Raw genomic sequence first — 17,926 nt, 5'->3', positions numbered from 1 at the left:
GTCTTTTCTTCTAATCTACTTGCCTGCTGAAGAATCGCTGACGCTCAAAAGCTTCTGGGGATGTTGTACAACCAAATGTGGCTTAATAAAGACACTGCTTTGAAATCTGGATTTTTTCCCCCTCGTAGTCAACTATTGCTTTTGTATGGTGGATGGCATCCAATAATGTGGAAGCCAGATTTGAGTAGAAGATGGGTCAGACGTTACTAGTCTCGGTTTGGTAGTTTTGGGCCTGCAAGGATCTCTGATTCTTGTTTGCTGTGATAACATCTGCAACCAAAGGTCCCCACCGTTCCTATTAGATTTCTGAAATAAAGACAACAGGCAGGGAGAATTGCACTGCAGATGGTAAACAAGGGCAGGATCATGGCAGAGTAGGCAGTGCTAAGTAATTTTAGGCACAGATTGCAGAGCTTTTGGGAGAGTTGTCTCTGGATGCCCATGGCCTTTGGGAATGAACTCCATTTGTTACTTCTGAGCATCTGTTTCTGTCTGCCCTTCTGATTGTGCCCCCCACTCTCTGAATGCTAGGTCTTCAGGGCACCCTAGAAAGCAAACCGAAACAAAACAGCGGTCACGGGCCTGAGAATTTATATCCCACAACAAAGGTGTCAGTCCTTGAAGAAATACAGAACTCTTCTTTTTGTGATAACAGACAAATGTGACAATCCTTTGGAAACTACCATCGTTTTAAAGATCTGATTTCTTATAAACGTAACAGTTAATACAAGGGAATGCCAGCCCCTTCATTTTGTTCCTATTTCCAAAGTTCAGACTCTGAGCATTGCAGTTTATGGAGCTAAATTGGTACCTCTGACACATTCCATCTGTAGATGTGAGGGAATGCCTGCAGAAGTACAAAAATTCATGTATTGCAAGAGACGGGGGGGGGGGGAACCTCTGAGAAAGACTCAGACTGAACATTTATTTGATTTTTATCCTGCCTTTTGCATAGGAGCCCAAGGTAGTGTAGATAGTGCTCTCTGGTCTGTTTTTTCCCACAACAATCCTGAGAGGTAGGTTAGGCTAGGAGACAGTCACCCAGTGAGCTTCTGTGACTGAGTGTGGATCAGAACCTGCACCTCCCCGTGCTTTAACCACTGCACCACACTGGCTTACTGAAACGACAAAGCTGGTTGTTTTATTCCAGCAGCTAGCCCAGTTAAAGTCTCCAACCATTAAATGCACTGGAAAGAATGCAAGGACAAGAGAAAAAAGTTTATTTACAAGAGCTCACATTCCCTATAAGATACATATATATGCCTGCACTTGTTAACTACCTGGACTAGCTAAAATGTGGTAAAGACAACAGGATTTTGAGGCCCAATATGACCAGAACAGGATTGCTCCTGGACATGTTTTTATCAGTAATTCAGACAGAACCATTCAGGGCATCAGTGCCACAGATGTGCCAGTTCTATAAAACCACGTTCTCTAACCTAGATCCCACCTTTGCAGCTTCTGTAATTCCCAGCCAGCATTATGTAATCATTGGCTAGTGCTTTTAATCTCTGGAGGCTGCTTTCAGCACTAACTGGGTTAAGATGGACATCCTGGCCACAAGACTCAGGAATTTCTTGTTTATGGGGCATGTCACCTTCTGATCCCACTTTCTGTCTCCCTGGCCTCACCATTTGCTTCTTCAGTGGAGAAAGAGATCCACTTTTTGGAAGAACAATATTGTTGAAGTCCTCTCTCAATACACGCTATAGCTCTGGTACGTGTCCCATTAATATTGGAGGGCAAAGCAAAGGCATGTTGGGGGTAGCCAAAGGTCTAGCATGCTGGCTGGGGAATTCTGGGAGTTGAAGTCCACACATCTTAAAGTTGCCAAGTCTGAAAAACACTGGTCTGGAAGATACAAAGCCCTCTGGGTTCCTTATAAGGGAAAGATAAATCTCCTTGGAAGGAGCTCAACTTCTGATGACTTCAGGAAGATAGACATGTGGTTTTCTTCACTCTAAAGGAAAATGCTTTACCACTGCCTTTTTCTGACAATTTTTTTTCTCAACTTCACCGTGTGGCTAAAATCCAGAGATTTCCTAATGGTCTCCCATCCAAGTGCTACCCAGTCCAGTTTTTTGAAGTTCAGCCAAGAGCTGCCCTAACATGCTCACAGTCTGCTCCATAATGGCATAGTTCTTTCTCTCCCATTGGAGACAAACTCAGGGCCTTCCATCTCTTCCTCTGGCCATGACAAGTGAGCAGGGCTATGCATTTGATTAATCCTACCCTACAGAACCTTCCCCTTTTTGACTCAAAATAGGGCTATACAACCTGATCATTTTCTGTTTTGTAGCATACCACAAACATTGAAAAAATGTGAGGACATTAAAATCCATATTGCTGGAACTGTTCATCCACAAAAATTCTGAATCATTCTGGATTCTTTCAGAAAATGGGTTGATACTGGACAGGAAGACAATTTGATTTATAATCTTTCCATGTCAGACAGAATCATTATTCAAGCTAAACATCTGCTTCAGGTTTCAAGGTCATTCTAGTATAATAATTTAAAGTTTCAAAAACAGTTCTTTTTGATCTGCATAGAGGATTTGTGATCAGTTTTTTGGTAGAACTAGAGAAAGCGAACCCTACCTACCGTATTTAAAAGATTTGTATGGCCGCCCATCTTAGAACACAACTCTGAGCAGCTCACAATAATACCAAGAAACAATAAAAATAATAAATCAACCCCCCCAAAAATGGTACCTCAGCCATTCTCCTTGGATGCCTCCAACAAAGGCATCCACAGGTTCCCATCTCACCCTATCTCAGAGCCTGGGGGAAGACCCATCTCTTTATGCCCTTCTGCAAGGCTAAAAGGATGGGTGCCTGTCAGACCCCCAGGGGATGGGTGTTTCACAGGGCTGCCACAGAAAAGGCACATTTCCTAGGTCTCACTAGATGGTAGCATTTAAAGGGAGGGACCTGGAGCATGCCCACTTTGTCCAAACTGGTGGGATGGGCAGAGATAGTCTGGCAAACAACCTGGCCTCATGCCACATAGGGCTTTAAAGGCTATTTTTAAGTTAGGGTGCCATTTATTTTGTCTTATGCATTTCAGCACATTGTACTTTCCCCCGCTACACTTTGGTTTTTATATCCTAGCAAATTTTATAATGCACAGATTGGGACTAGGATTTTTTTTAAAAAGATATTTCTTTTACATTGAAGTGCCATAATCCACCATGTTACTCCTGCACAAGTGAAAGCAAGAAACAGAGCCTGCTAATTCCTGAGCAAGAAAACGTTGCAAAAAGTAGTATATACTTGGGAAAACATTAACAATGAAAAGAAAGTTAGAGCCAATTTGTATTTAAATAGAATATATCTAAGGGAAGTCTCAAAAGATACCATATTAAGGTAGATTTTTATTTTTTTAAAAAATCCTAGGATAACATATTACATAGAAAAATATACACTTGCAGGAAAACCATAAAAAAACTTGCAGAACTGCTAGATTTTCTGGACATTAAAAAATGACTGAAGCAATTAGTTGGAACAATAGTATATGGAAGTATAAGCAGCATGCATGCAAAGTTGTTTCCACTGATCTTTATATTCCCTATAAGAACCCACTTGGTCATTAACATCCATATAAGCCTTTCTGAAGATGTTCCTGCTCACTGAGATCTGGCCTGGGGAAAGAACCTTAACCTGCATTATACCCAGGCTATGGAATGTACCTGGTCTGTGCAAAAAGAGGTCTTTTGCAACATGTGGGACTGTGAACAAAGCACCTCTCTTTGGACCATTAAAGCAACTGCACCTTTCACAGACTAACAGCTCTTTCCAAAGCTGATCCTAGCTGTCTCCTGCAATAATTGCATTTTTTAGACTATAATTATTTGTGCCTATGTTGTTTTAACTGTAAGTTGCAGAGTGTTCTTTAAGAGAAAAAAGTGGCATGTAAATCTCCTAGGTACAGATGCATGTATGTACATTCTTACGTACAAAGGGAAAGGACTGTGAAAGAAGGGAAATACTTTCAGTTAATATTCCAAATTCCACAACTGCAACATAATCCCTTCCTATCTAAAAGTAGGCTTCATTTAACACAGAGGGGACATCATTCCAAGAAGTGGACAGCAGAACAGCTACCAGTTACATCTGCTGAAATGAACTTTTCTCTTTTGAATCTAGCCACACTACTGCTAATTAAACATATACAGACCAAAACATTTATCTTCGAAAAGAGCTCTGATGGGATATACACATTCATATCCTATTATAAAACATTTTTCAAGAAGTGAGGGAACAGCAGTCGTATGGAAACTTTCCTCTCCGGATGTTCAAGGGATGTTCAACAGCTGCTATAATCAAGTGCAGTGACTTCTACATGACCTTGTTCTGTTGATAAATTAACCCAATTTTTCCAGATTTCCAGAAGAGAGCACCAGAATATTTATGAGTAAATATATTTTATTCCCCACACTTATTTATGTAAGCAGTGTATTCTGAGAGTGTATTTACAGTGTGGACAAATTTGGCTTAGCCACTTTTTGCACCTTCTTTCAGATAATATCAGGAATCATCACATTAGTTTTATAAGATAATACGAGTGAAACTGATAGACTTAAATCCTAAAGGCTCAGTTACTTTAATATTAACCTGAAACTCAGCTCAACCAAGCATTTTCAGATTGGCATCACAGGCTTCTGAATTATGTGCTACTGGCATTTTGTGGTAAGCAGAGTTTTAGAAATGGAAAATAAAATCGAGTTATTTGACTGCTTCATTTGCTGTATACAAGTTGAAGTTTTGAAGGCAAAAGAGCCAGTCTGATGTAGGGGTTAAGGTGCCGGATTAGAAATGGGGAGACTATGAGTTTTAGTCCACCCCTAGGCCCAAAAGCCAGCTGAGTAGTACAAAATAAAGGTGGTATATACATCTATCAAACTGTTGCCATATTCACACATTAAATCATTAACTATGGCTTACAAATTGTAACAGCTTAGTTCATGCAACACACTAAACAAAACCAAATCAGCCATAGTGAACACACTTAGACAACATACTAAATATGGCCTAGCATTATCCAAACTAAGAAAGTTACTTTCCCAGTCCTCCTGCTTTGCCAAGCCTTTTCTAGCAAAGGCTGGAGAAGAATTTTTTGTTTCATAGAACAAAAAGTCAGCAGTGATCCACCAAAGGTAAGATAAATCAAATGTGGAAAGAGAAAAATGGAGTGCTCTCCCACTTCCTTTACATTCCCAATTTACACTTCTGCACATTTACTGGGAACAGGTGGGGGAAGGCTGGCCATAAAAGCTTATAGGGGAATTACTGAGGAGTTAGGGTTAAATGCCTTGCCTTTTCTTGGGGAGCAACTGAGGAAGACTTCTGGCACAGTGATATCATCCCTCAAAAGCAATCCTATGGAAACTACAAGCATTTATATACTAAATGTTGCTTTCACTTCCAAAAACTGGGGTGGGTATTACTCTGACCATAGCTGATGATATGTCCTCCCCAAATTACTTTCCATTAATGTAGTAATTCATAGCATTACCACCTGAATTACATCTTATTTTAACTAAAATAAAAACATTTAGTCCTCACCTTTTTTCTTTAGTTTTATTAGTACAACAAATAATAGATTCTAGAACTTTGGTCTTGAAGACTTTAATTTTCAGTAGCTTGTCCTTAGTGAGTTCTCAGAAGCTTTATTTCTACTTATTTCTTTAAGAAGTACTTTCCATTCACATGAATAAAGATCATTTAGTAAACTAACAAATAAAAAACAGAAGATGGCATTTCTTATGTAATGTTTTGCCAACTCTAATGTTGGTTTAGTTAGAGTCCAAATATCTCATGGTAATTCACTGCATTGCTTTTTCAGTGCTATCGTTTTGTCTAAATTCTCTGTTTCTGTTTTCAAAACACTCAGCAACATCCTAGAACTGTCCAAGATCTTTTCATATGCAAGTCCTGTTTCAGCAAGAATTTTATCAAGTCTCTTTTGTGTGGCATTTTTCCAAGCTAAGCTTTTACATACGTATTCCAGTTGTTTGGTTAACATCTCAATTTCATCCTGAATCTTAGTCTTGTCTTCTACCAGTTGTCCAATTTGCTGGTCTACTTCTTCTCTCTGAACGCACAAGTCTTCCATATACTTCACAAGTTCATTATTGTAGCCTTGGAGAACAGCTCCCTGGTGAGTCATCCTGCTGACTCTACCCTCCTGGGGAGACAGTGTCCTTTCTTCTACTGAATGTATCTTCACCAATTTCCTATATTCATTTAAGGAAGGAAGGAAGGAAAGAAAGAAAGACTGCTATCTTTTAGCAACCCTACATTGTACACATGTGGTTTAATGTGAAGACAAATAATCCAGAGAACTAAAAGGTGATTAATGATATCAGTTTGAGAAATTTCAAAGGATCCCATTTCTATTTTAAGTCTGACATCCCATTTCTATTTTAAGTCTGACATCCCATTTCTGCTTTAAGTCTGACATTAAGTTTCCACAACTTAATTTAGCAATTCATATTATTTTAAGTCTGCAATCTGAACTATTTCGAGTGTACAAGTAACTGATTCTACATGAGTGTAAGAATGCCATTAAGTGCTTATTGACATACAATAGAGAAACTAACATAGAAGATAATTTAAACAGACAAAAGCACTCAAGAGAGACATTTTCTCCCATTACTTGCCCTCTTGCCCCATAAAACCCCTATGAGTTTCACTCATCTTTGCAGATTAATAGTCACTAAGTTGTTCTGTAGCTTTATACTGGCTATTAAATACAATCATACCCTCAAATCTCTGGAAAACAAATCTAGTTTGAAGCCAAAATATGTATCATAAACCTGAGGCAGGGCAGGCCTGGGATGTTTGGGCAGGGTGAGGGGGCAGCAGGATATTACATTCTAGTACAAGTTGAGAGGAAGAGGTAAGAGATGCACACCAACTTACCCTACTTAAACTGCCTGGCTTTTATTTCATCCATACCCCAAAATAACCAAAATAGTCCGTGGTCTGTGGTCAATCTGAAGCAGTATGACAGAATGTCCCAAAGAAAGTGGTTTGTTCTGGGTTTAAACAATTTTTCCCAGTTCGTGCACACCTACAGTACCTGAGGAACTGAGTCTTTCAAAGTCATCCTTTCCTATCAAGCACTCTCCAGATGGTTGATATGGCTGATCAATGAGGTTCCCCCTGAGATTCGAATGGCCCCCATTCTCTGCTAGTGTTTCGAAGGGCCCTGAAGACATGGCTCTTCACCCAGGCCTTTGGCGAGTGTGAACGAAGGCCCTTTTCTTCTTTTCTTTGTTCCCATCTGGGTTTGTTTTCTCTGCCCTCTTTCTTTCCTTGGTTGTGTTGCTTTTGTGTGTGTTTTTTTTTAAGTTTTAAAAATATTTTAAACAATTTGTAAACTACCCAAAGTCGCTGGGAGTCAGGGGGTATATAAATTTAATACATTATTATTATGGAAGATTGGTCTAAGCCTCTGCTTTTGTATCCTCACAACAACAGTCTGTCTCTACAGATGTATATACAGGTGAAACTTGAAAAATTAGAATATCATGCAAATGTTCATTTATGTCAGTAAGGCAACTCAAAAGGTGAAACCAATATATGAGATAGACGCATTACATGCAAAGCGAGATATGTCAAGCCTTACTTTGGTATAATTGTGATGATTATGGCATACAGCTTATGAAAACCCCAAATTCACAATCTCAGAAAATTAGAATAGTGTGAAAAGGTTCAATATTCTAGGCTCAAAGTGTCCCACTCTAATCAGCTAATGAATCCATAACACCTGCAAAGGGTTCCTGAGCCTTTAAATGGTCTCTCAGGCTGGTTCAGTAGGAATCACAAGCATGGGAAAGACTGCTGACCTGACAGCTGTGCAGAAAACCATCATTGACACCCTCCATAAGGAGGGAAAGCCCCAAAAGGTAATTGCAAAAGAAGTTGGATGTTCCCAAAGTACGGTATCAAAGCACATCAATAGAAGGTTATGTGGAAGGGATAAGTGTGGAAGAAAAAGGTGCACAAGCAGCAGGGATGACCACAGCCTGGAGAGGATTGTCAGGAAAAGGCCATTCAAAAGTGTTGGGGACTTTCACAAGGAGTGGACTGAGGCTGGAGTTAGTGCATCAAGAGCCACCCACCACACACAGACGGATCCTGGACATGGGCTTCAAATGTTGTATTCCTCTTGTCAAGCCGCTCCTGAACAACAAACGACGTCAGAAGCGTCTTACCTGGGCTACAGAAAAAAAGAACTGGTCTGTTGCCCAGTGGTCCAAAGTCCTCTTTTCTAATGAGAGCAACTTTTGCATCTCATTTGGAAACCAAGGACCCAGAGTCTGGAGGAAGAATGGAGAAGCACACAATGCACAATGCTTGAAGTCCAGTGTGAAGTTTCCACAGTCTGTGTTGATCTGGGGAGCCATGTCATCTGCTGGTGTTCGTCCACTGTGCTTCATTAAGTCCAGGGTCAACGCAGCCGTCTACCAGGAGATTTTGGAGCACCTCATGCTTCCTTCCGCAGACAAGCTTTATGGGGACGCTGACTTCATTTTCCAGCAGGACTTGGCACCTGCCCACACTGCCAAAAGTACCAAAACCTGGTTCAATGACCATGGGATTACTGTGCTTGCTTGGCCAGCAAACTCGCCTGACCTGAACCCCATAGAGAATCTATGGGGCATTGCCAAGAGAAAGATGAGGGACATGAGACCGAACAATGCAGCGGAGCTGAAGGCCGCTATTGAACCATCCCGGTCTTCCATAACACCTCAGCAGTGCCACAGGCTGATAGCATCCATGCCACGCCGCATTGCGGCAGTCATTGCTGCAAAAGGGGCCCAAACCAAGTACTGAGTACATATGCATGCTTATACTTTGCAGAGGTCCGATATTGTTCTATTTCCAATCCTTGTGTTATTGATGTCATGTAATATTCTAATTTTCTGAGATTGTGAATTTGGGGTTTTCATAAGCTGTACGCCATAATCATCACAATTATACCAAAGTAAGGCTTGACATATCTCGCTTTGCATGTAATGCGCCTATCTCATATATTGGTTTCACCTTTTGAGTTGCCATACTGACATAAATGAACATTTGCACGATATTCTAATTTTTCAAGTTTCACCTGTAAGCTGCACAACTGTAAAATTACAATCCAAACCATTCAGAAACTCAGCTGAAGTTAACTTCTGAATGTTCAAACAAACATGCACAAGTTTATGTTTGTTAGCCTCCAGTGTGCTAATCTAAAGGGAAACAAGAACAGAATATGAAACAATAAATTTGTATTCTAGCTTCTGGCCCAAAGTTTTAGCTTCTTGGACCAGAAGACTCCAAAATGCTGTGCTGTCTAAAGTAACAAACAAGATGGCACTTTCCCTTGCATCCACACCATGTACTAAAGCAGTGAGACTAGCAGATGAATCTAGTCATAACATTGCCCATGGCAACTGAACACAGAAAGGCAGCATTAACAACCCAAGCCTGACCAGGGGGCAGATACAGCTCTCCTCTTCAGTATCTTAATGTTGCTGTCTACCCTCTGAGGCAGTTGCTCTCTAAATAAATGGGCAGTGAACCTGTGACCTCCAGATACTATTGAACTACAACTCCCAGCATCCCACACCATGCTGGTTGAGGTTGCTGGGAGTATTAATTCCACAAAACTAAAGAGCTACACAACTCACCTGAGCTAGAATCATATTGTCCACAGCTTCAGGTACTGCTACTTTTAAAATAAAAGCCTAAACTGTTTTTGCCATGCTTCTACAGAACTGCCACAGAGAAGCCACTTTCAATTTTGCCTATTTTTCTGACACTTTATTTTTGAGGCAAGAGAAGCAAACGCTTTGGGAGGTGCAGTCAATTTGGCAAGTCCAGAACTGAGAAACGTCTCGCCTCCTCTTTTCTGGCCACTGACCAAAGTGAGGAAGGGCCTGCAACTGCCTTTTCTCCTTTTTCTCTCGGCTCCAATCTTCCCCTCCGCCAAGACAGCCAAGGGGCGCGATCTTGCCGTCAGCTGCCAATGCCTACCAGGCCGAGCCGCCTCCTCCGCCTCCGCGCTCCTGGGCCCAGAATACCCCGCCGGCCTCCCACCTGCCTCCCAGAATAGCTTGGCTTCCGGCCTCGGGGGACGGTGCTGCGGCGGATCCTCCCGAACCGGCCACGGGTCACCTGCGGGGAAGACCTCGCACGAGCTTCTGCGGCGGTGCCGAGCGCGGCTGGGAAGGTCCATCGCCGCGCCTGCGCACTGCTGGAATTGAGGGCGCCGCGAACTTCTGCTTGGCGCCCCTTCCCCAAGCAAACCCCTAGCAAGCGGGACCGAGCAATTTCCGAAGCGAGGTGCGTGGTTCGTCCCCCGCGGCTTTGTGCGCGCGGCGGCCAGCGTATAGAACCACCTTACGGGGATTTGGCCAGAAGCCCCACTGGAATTCAGGACCGCCCGCGCTTGAAAATACTCGTGCATCGAAAGCTGCTTCCAGACGGGTTGGATTACAACTCCCACCTTGCACAGACCTCAAGGTGGCTCGGGATGATGAGAGTCGCAGTCCAACGCATGAAAAGTGCACGAGTTAAGTAAATCTCACTGCAATACTTCTCGAACAGGACTGCGCTGTAACGGGCGTCGTTTCGGACTCTGTTTTAGTCTCGTCCCAGGCACCTTTCCCAGAGAGGGTTAGTGAGAATGGACTGCGGAGAAACGGTCCTGGGTTAGAACGAGAAAATAAATAAAGCCAGACTCATACCAAAGGCGTCACTGCTTTGCCATCCTCAGCCCGGCTGCCAGCGTCCTTGGCCCTGGTAACTTCCGCTTTTGCCCGCGAGAGAAGCCAACGTGCCACTTCTCTCCCCGCAGGCAACGCGTTTGAGTTAGGGAGCGAACGAGAGAAGCAGCCTCCTCAGCCAATCAGTGGCCCGGGATTGCTCCACCCCTCTCGCCCGCGGCTCTGGGAGCATTCTCGGGAGTTGGTTTTAGAAGAGTCACGAAAAGTGCCGATCGGAGCCGCGTCCCTCGTTTCACCTACGGAAACAACCGAAGCAACAGCGGATACGGAGGCCGGGGGGAAACACCCAGCGTCGGGGAATAGTGACGTAGCATCAAAGCGAGGGCTGTCGGCTTGACGGAAATCTCCGATGTTTTCCGAAGCCGCCGCCTCTGAATCGGGAGCCGAAAGAGCGAGCGCGCAGGCTTTACCTTTCACGGCAAGGGATTTCCGGCATTGAACGGAAACGGCCGATGCCTCTCGAAAGAGAGGCTCTCAGAATCTGGAGTGGAGGTAGGCGGGGCCTAGGCCTAAGAAAGAGGAAGGAGGATGTTATTAAAAAAAAAAATCAAAGGGGAGGAGTTTGGTCGGAAAGAGCCGACCACAGCCGACGTTAAGCGAAGGCGGTGGCGTCCCAGTTTCCCGGATGTAATCGGACGGCGGTAGTGTTGGGAGCAGTGGCTGAGGGAGGGGGGGAGGCGGCGGCGGCAGCGGCGGGCGAGCGAAGGCGGACCGCGGGGGCGGCGGGGACGTCGTCGTCTTCCGCGCTCCTCTGTGTGCGTGTTCTGCGGCGCTGCCTCTCCTCCTCGCGGGTGCGGAGAGGAGATGGGCCCGTGAGCGCCGCTTCCTCTCACAGCCGAGCTGCCTGAGCCGCCCCTCCTCCCTCCCTTCCCCTCCTCTTCCCCGTCCCCGGTCGGAGCGCTGCTTCCCCCTCCCCCCTCGGCGGCGCCCGTGGCCCGGCCGCGCCCTCCTGGTCCCCTCAGTCTCTCACACACAGGCCGGGCATTGATGGTAATGTATGCGAGGAAACAGCAAAGACTCAATGATGGGTAAATACCCCTTTCGCGTCCCGCCCTCCCCGACTGCGCCTCTGTCGCTCTCTCCCCCCCCCGCCCCTCGATGCCAACCGCCAGTAACGGTCGCTCGCTAACGTTACGTTTCTGTCCGTCTCTCTCTTTTTCTCTTCCAGCTGTCACGACCGCAAGGGGGACTCGCAGCCCTACCAGGTACCGACTTCTTCGCCCGCCGCAGTCCCCACATTGAGAGGCCCTGCGGCGGCAACAACTAGAGTGTGGGAGGGCGAGCTAAACTACTCGAGCGCAGGCCTCGGCCGCCGCTACAGGCCGCGCACGAGCCGCCCCTTCCCTTCGCTTCGCCCCGCGCGCGGCCGGCCGGGGGAGGAGGGAGAGGGGGCGGCTGCGGCTGGTTTCTTTCGCCGAGCGCGGCGCGCCTGAGGGGGGCAGCGGTAGGGCCCTGGCGGGGCAGGGAAACGAGGCCTAGGCCCGATGCGGGGCGGGAGGACGGCATTGTTTTTTTTCTTCGGAGGAAACCGGTGGGATGGCGGTAAGGCAGCTCCGGAGCAGTTTAAAGAGGGCAGCTGTTTATAGGAACTCTTCCCTAAAACAATAAAGGACCCTGGGCCTCTGACCCGTAGCGAATAAAGCCCGTGGGGAATTTTAGTTCTTGAAACCCCCTATTCATAAAGAGCCTGTAAATTGGGGGTGGTGGAGGTATTCAGGCAGATGTTGGAGACTCCTGGGAGGGTATGCCACAACTTTAGCTTGTACTTGCCTTTTCTCGCTGCTCTGTTACTCCACCCATTATCGGAGAATGGGATGAAAAGAGATTACTTGACCCTTATGGTACTGTCAGGTATCAAGCAGAGCTTAATATTTGTGGGCTGTACTGGATGACAGCCTACCCTGTGTAAACATCCACTAGGCAAAAGGTGTATACTCCAAAATAATTCAGATGAAGAGCTGCTAACCAAGGCTGCTTTCTGTGTTGTATTCAGTACAGCACAAAATGGTTTTGCTATGAAAGTACAGGTGCAGCAGTTGCTACATACCTGTACTATATCGCTTTCATAGTCTCTGAGAATTTATTGAATCTAGTCTCTCTGAAGAAATTCTATTTTTGTAAATATTTTGCTGTCTTCACAAATGATATCTTGTTGATTAAAATTAAGTTTTTTTGTAGTTTGGGTAAACTATATAAATACGCTTTTGATAGAGACAAGTTATCTTGAAACCACCATGAAATGCCTCTTATTTCAGTATCATCTAGGATTTTTACAGTTATTTGTTAAACAGGTTTGCGTTGTAAGGGGAAGATCATGAATATATTACATCTGTATTTCAAAAATTTGCTCTCTTACGCAGCTAGAAGTATGAACATATACTCCAGTGTGTACTCTCTATTAAAGATAGTGGCATACAGATTACTGTCTGATTTGATTAAGAATCAGGATCTTAAATGCATTATTTTGAATAGATCCCATTGATTAGTGATGGACCTCATTCTTAATAGAAAATAAGAATCAAACATCCAGAATCACTGGCTATGAAATTTTTAAGCAATCAAGTATTGAGTGACATTCTGGATAACTTGTTAAATAGATCTATGGATTGTTTTGGACAGCTGCAAGGCAAACTATTTTTGAATTGTTTTGAATTGAGTTGTTTGAAAAATAGTTTGTGATACAGCATGGCGATTGTGTGTCCAAGAATAATACTAATCTAGAATATGCCTAAATATATACCTTAAATGTCAGGTATTACATTAAAAATCTTGATAATAAAAGCATCCATTGAAAATTCTAGGTATATTACCGCAACTTAGAAATCTGTTCTTGTCATTTCTTACAGGCTCTTAAGTACACATCAAAGAGTCACCCCAGTGGTGGTGATCACCGGCATGACAAGATGCGAGACGCCACAGACCCTTCACCGCCAAATAAAATGTTGCGGCGATCCGATAGTCCTGAAAACAAATACAGTGACAGTACTGGACACAATAAAGCTAAAACCATTCATACTCACAGAGTTAGAGAAAGGGATGGTGGTGAGTTTCCTTTGACTTTTATTTAAACATTAAGACAATAGTTGAATCAATTGCCTCACCATTATTTCAGCTTGGCACAACATTACATTATACACACGCACGCACGCACAACATAAAAATGAAATAGTTTTTTTCATGGTACTTTTATTTTCTTCATCTTTATCATAAGCAGATAAGTGGCTTTTTATATATTAGAAATGTATGGTCTGGCAAGCTGAGGTGCTCTCTTTGAAACCTCCATCTTATTTTGTGTACATATGTTTAATGTTTTTGAGTTATTACTTTTATAGAATTCATTTGACAATTAGCTAAATTCGGTAGCAAGATATATTAGCACATTACAGTTATTACTAGCCAATACATAAAATAGCACTGGCTATCTGAAAAGCATAGTTTTTAACAAATGGAAGAGAATTCAGAAAGCATGCTCAACATTATTTTGGGAGACACTTAAAAGTGTACAATCTTATATTTTCTACTATAAAAGCAGGCTAGAGAATTGCTAATTGCTGTATGTGTGCAGGTATGTTGCCTGAGAGATTACATAGGAAAGTATGGGCTTTTATCCTTATTGGTTCAGGCCTGCTGCTTTAACTATTTAGAAGTAAACAAGAAGTTTAAGTATAGAGCCCTTTTAATCATTGGGCCTGGTTTAATGTATAGATATATAGCAGCATTCTATGCTGCATGCAGTAATCTGTGGATAGGGTTTTTTGTTCTTATTAGTAATCCCTTGGGTCATAAGCACTGGTAAAATCAGAAAATTTTCTTGGATTCTTCAGTAGACCTTTTCTTTTAATTGCTATTTCTTAAACCTTACTTGCTGCTTCATTAAAGCATTTATGCTGTTTTATGCCTAAAGAAGCAATTTTCAACTCAAGTTGCTTTTGGTTTGCATCTCATAAAATGCAGCTCATCACAGTTAATCAGAAAATTAGGAATATTGTACATATACTTCATTTTATAATATAATTCTGATTGACAATCTAAGATTTTGCTAATTTACTCTTAGAAAAAAATGGGTTAAAGCTGAAATATTTTCAGTTCTGCCTCAGTTCCTATTTAAGATTATTGTAAAAAATTGTATATACTGGGAAAATTACTTGTGCCATATAAGATCAGCAATTGTTCTGAGTTAGGTAATAAGGGAGGAAGGCTGAGCTTGGGATTCTGTAAAGTAGTGACTTTACAGTAAAGTGTAAAGTGGTTGATCACTTAAACTAAGGTGAGCCTACTCAAGGTAATACAGTTTTCCTTGTTTGTGTAAATTACTGCTTTTCCCCCAGAGTAGGGAGAATTGTGGATATGAATAGAGAGCAGGAAAATAAAAGTGAAAAAAAAAAAAAAGGAAAGGAGCAAATAGTTTTGTTTTTTTTAATGAGTCTTATGTTGTAGGTTAGAATTTAAAATAGGTTCTAGGATTTAGAAACTTGAAGATGCTTTCAGTGAAATTAGATATTTTGCTACTGTAGTCTTCCTTGGAAATATTAATTTTTATTTATGTTTTATTTATGAAAATCAAAGAATGTATTGCCATTTGTACTTTAAGTGGAGGCCACCTGTCTTACATTTATTTATTTATTTGTCAAATTTATATAGCTACCCATCTCATAAAACAAGTGACTCTGGGTGGCATACAACAAAGCTAAAAAACAGTTAATAAATACCCAAAACTATTATTACTACTACTACTATTATTATTAAAACATTAAAAGCTATAAAAAACAAGGCTAAAAAGAAGAAATATTGAGCGAAGGAATGTTAATAATAATGGAGCCACCTCACTGGTTCACCAGTCCTCTGGGGTCCCGAGGCCTGATGGCACAACAAGGTCTTAAGAGACCTTTGGAAAGTCAAAAGTGATGGAGCCAGTTTCACCTCAGGGGGAGGATATTCCACAATGTGGGTGCCAGAGCAGAAAACACCTGCTGCCTAGGGCCTGCCAAATGTAGCTCCTTAGATGACAGAACTTGTAGCATGCCCTCTCTGCTGGATCTGGGGCGATGTGCAGATGTAATTGGGAGAGGCAGTCCCTCAGATAACCTGGTCCCATGCCAAGTAGGGCTTTAAAGGTCAGAACCAGCACCTTGAATTGGACCCGGAAAGAGACTGGCAATCAATGCAGCTTGCGGAACAGGTGTAATGTGTATTCTACTAGAAACACACATAAGTGCTCATACCACTGCATTTTGCGCCAGCCGAAGTTTGCGGATACTCTTCAAGGATATCTTACATGAGAACATTTTGGGAAATCTCTATTATAGAAACTCAACTGATGCTTGCTTCCATTCAGTGTTATCTACCACAGTGATATTGGAAAGGAATGAAATGGTAGTTTATGGCTTCCAGGAAACCAGATCTTAACATGGTGTACTTTGATTTAAGTAATGTGAATTGTGTGGCACTGTTAACATTTGTTGTTGTTGTTGTTACAACTGCCTAATACATCTTCCTCCCCAGAAAAAATTTGGAAAGGCTTACTCGAGAAATAGTGTAGTGTAGCTGATAGAATATAAGAACTTGATACACTTGGTGTTAAAATCCCTCACTCAGCCCAGAAGGAATTTATCTCATCTATACCCAAACATTCAGGCCTGTAGAGAAGTTAAGAGTGAAGTTTCATTGTCACATGCTATATAAGTGGGCTTTTATATATTGGATAAACTAAACCCGACTTTTTAGTGTTATAAATTAAAACAATCTTACATATTGGCTTGTTGGCATAGTTATTTGTGCTTTACAAATACAGAAATATTTCCATGAAGCCCTTGTTTATATACATAAATTTTTAGTTGTAATTTAATTGTAGGGGTTCTTTTACAATGGGGTTTGATGAGTAGATTCTACATGTATTCAGGTAAGGGATATTTCAGATTATTTGTACAGTAAATAATTTGCAAAGATTGTAATGTTAGTCTGTGATTTTTTTAAACATACTCCTCAGGGATGAAATACAGCAATTGTTTGTGATTATATGAGTTGGGTAAAAACAATCTGGGAAGTAAGTGTGCCCACATTTTTCTGAAGCCCCTGAAAATGCTGTGTGACTTAAAAACACAAGAACTTACTAAATGGTTCTCTATAAAGAGGGAATAAACAAAATGTGTTGGTATTGTCTTTAGAGCATGGGTACCATCAAATGCATGGTGAAGTGCTACAAGGGGAAAAAATCTTAAATAAAGATTTTTGTATGACTTTGCATAACCTAATTACTTTAATAAAAGTGTTCCTTCCAGTGTCCTAAATAATTTTTTCACTGGTAGACATCAATTTTAATATTGTATTAAATATAATTGTCTAAATAAGATAAATCAGGACATTTTTAATTGACATGTCCTTTAGCTGGGTAGCAGAACCTTGTAATGATAATTGTAAGTATAGTTATGAATTAAAGTTGTAACCCTGTACCCAACAATAAGCAGTAATAGGATTTACCTGTCTAATTGAATATTGAAGGAACTTTTAATTATTTAGGACTGAAAGTAGTTTTTTTTTTAATAATTAGGGGTTTTCATATTTGAAATTCAGTTTTTAAGCTAATACTCTAACTTCATTTTGTATACAATATTTATAATGCAGCCAGCTTTATGATAATAACTTTAAAACTTTGCCCACAATCTTGTGAAGGAGACTAAAATAAACGGAGTCAGACTATCTTCCTCTGATCAGTACCTGGATTTCTTTTATTTTTACTGATTCTCCATAAATCTTATGTGTGAGCAGATGTACTTACATACAGGTGTAGTTTAATTTCATTGCTAGGAGTCTTTTAATTTCCTCAAAAAGATAGTTGGGCTGCCTTTACATCTAGCACCCAGGTTGCAGGTAGTAGTTAAATGATATTACCAGAGTTAATGCTGCTATTCATGTTTTGTTTATGCAAGTAATACTGTGTGCATATCATGTTATACTTCTAGTTTTTGAATCAACAACAGTGTTTCTAAGTTCAGAAGGAAACCACATAATCTATTTACCGATAAGTGAAAACTTTTGCTAATGTTTGGAATGAGCCTTCCTAAAAAATGAACTTTCTAACTTGTCAATTTAGCTAACCAAAAGAATATTTTTGTTTTCCTTTACCACTTACTTTGACAATAGGAAGGGGC

The 17,926-nt window shown here is 41.7% G+C and overlaps 2 protein-coding genes across 10 annotated transcripts in view; one reads left to right on the top strand and one right to left on the bottom strand.

Moving 5' to 3' along the window:
- Positions 1 to 3,351: 3,351 nt before the first annotated feature.
- LOC103062988 (microtubule nucleation factor SSNA1) lies at positions 3,352 to 12,176 on the bottom strand. 8 transcript variants are annotated; one of them, XR_015797772.1, is made up of 4 exons: positions 11,909 to 12,176; positions 11,189 to 11,287; positions 10,740 to 11,014; positions 6,175 to 8,569 (listed from the first exon to the last, which is right to left on the bottom strand). XR_015797772.1 is itself a non-coding variant. In XM_088150257.1 (3 exons), the coding sequence occupies exon 3, from the start codon at positions 6,167 to 6,169 to the stop codon at positions 5,816 to 5,818; it is 354 nt and encodes a 117-aa protein (XP_088006383.1). In that variant the 5' UTR covers positions 6,170 to 6,236; positions 10,027 to 11,287; positions 11,914 to 12,173; the 3' UTR covers positions 3,352 to 5,815. The 8 variants fall into 8 exon arrangements, 5 of the variants coding, with proteins under 5 accessions (XP_088006383.1, XP_088006384.1, XP_088006386.1 ...); XR_015797771.1 differs by having other exon boundaries at positions 11,914 to 12,176; XM_088150257.1 differs by having other exon boundaries at positions 3,352 to 6,236; positions 10,027 to 11,287; positions 11,914 to 12,173.
- WAC (WW domain containing adaptor with coiled-coil) overlaps positions 11,340 to 17,926 on the top strand; it is a 45,873-nt gene continuing 39,286 nt past the window's right edge. The window contains exons 1-3 of one of the 2 annotated variants that reach the window (XM_088150254.1): positions 11,340 to 11,419; positions 11,947 to 11,983; positions 13,625 to 13,820. In XM_088150254.1, coding sequence (XP_088006380.1) covers positions 13,682 to 13,820 — 139 coding nt within the window. In that variant the 5' untranslated portion in view covers positions 11,340 to 11,419; positions 11,947 to 11,983; positions 13,625 to 13,681. The other variant, XM_088150255.1, reaches the window with a different exon arrangement.

Source organism: Python bivittatus, unplaced genomic scaffold (assembly GCF_059951505.1).
Source record: "Python bivittatus isolate LINGU-HERP-01145 unplaced genomic scaffold, Pbiv_v1 ctg000610_np1212, whole genome shotgun sequence".
NCBI classification, from domain to species: domain Eukaryota; kingdom Metazoa; phylum Chordata; class Lepidosauria; order Squamata; family Pythonidae; genus Python; species Python bivittatus.
The sequence above is the reverse complement of the archived record's forward strand: the minus strand, read 5'-3'. Positions and strand labels throughout refer to the sequence as shown.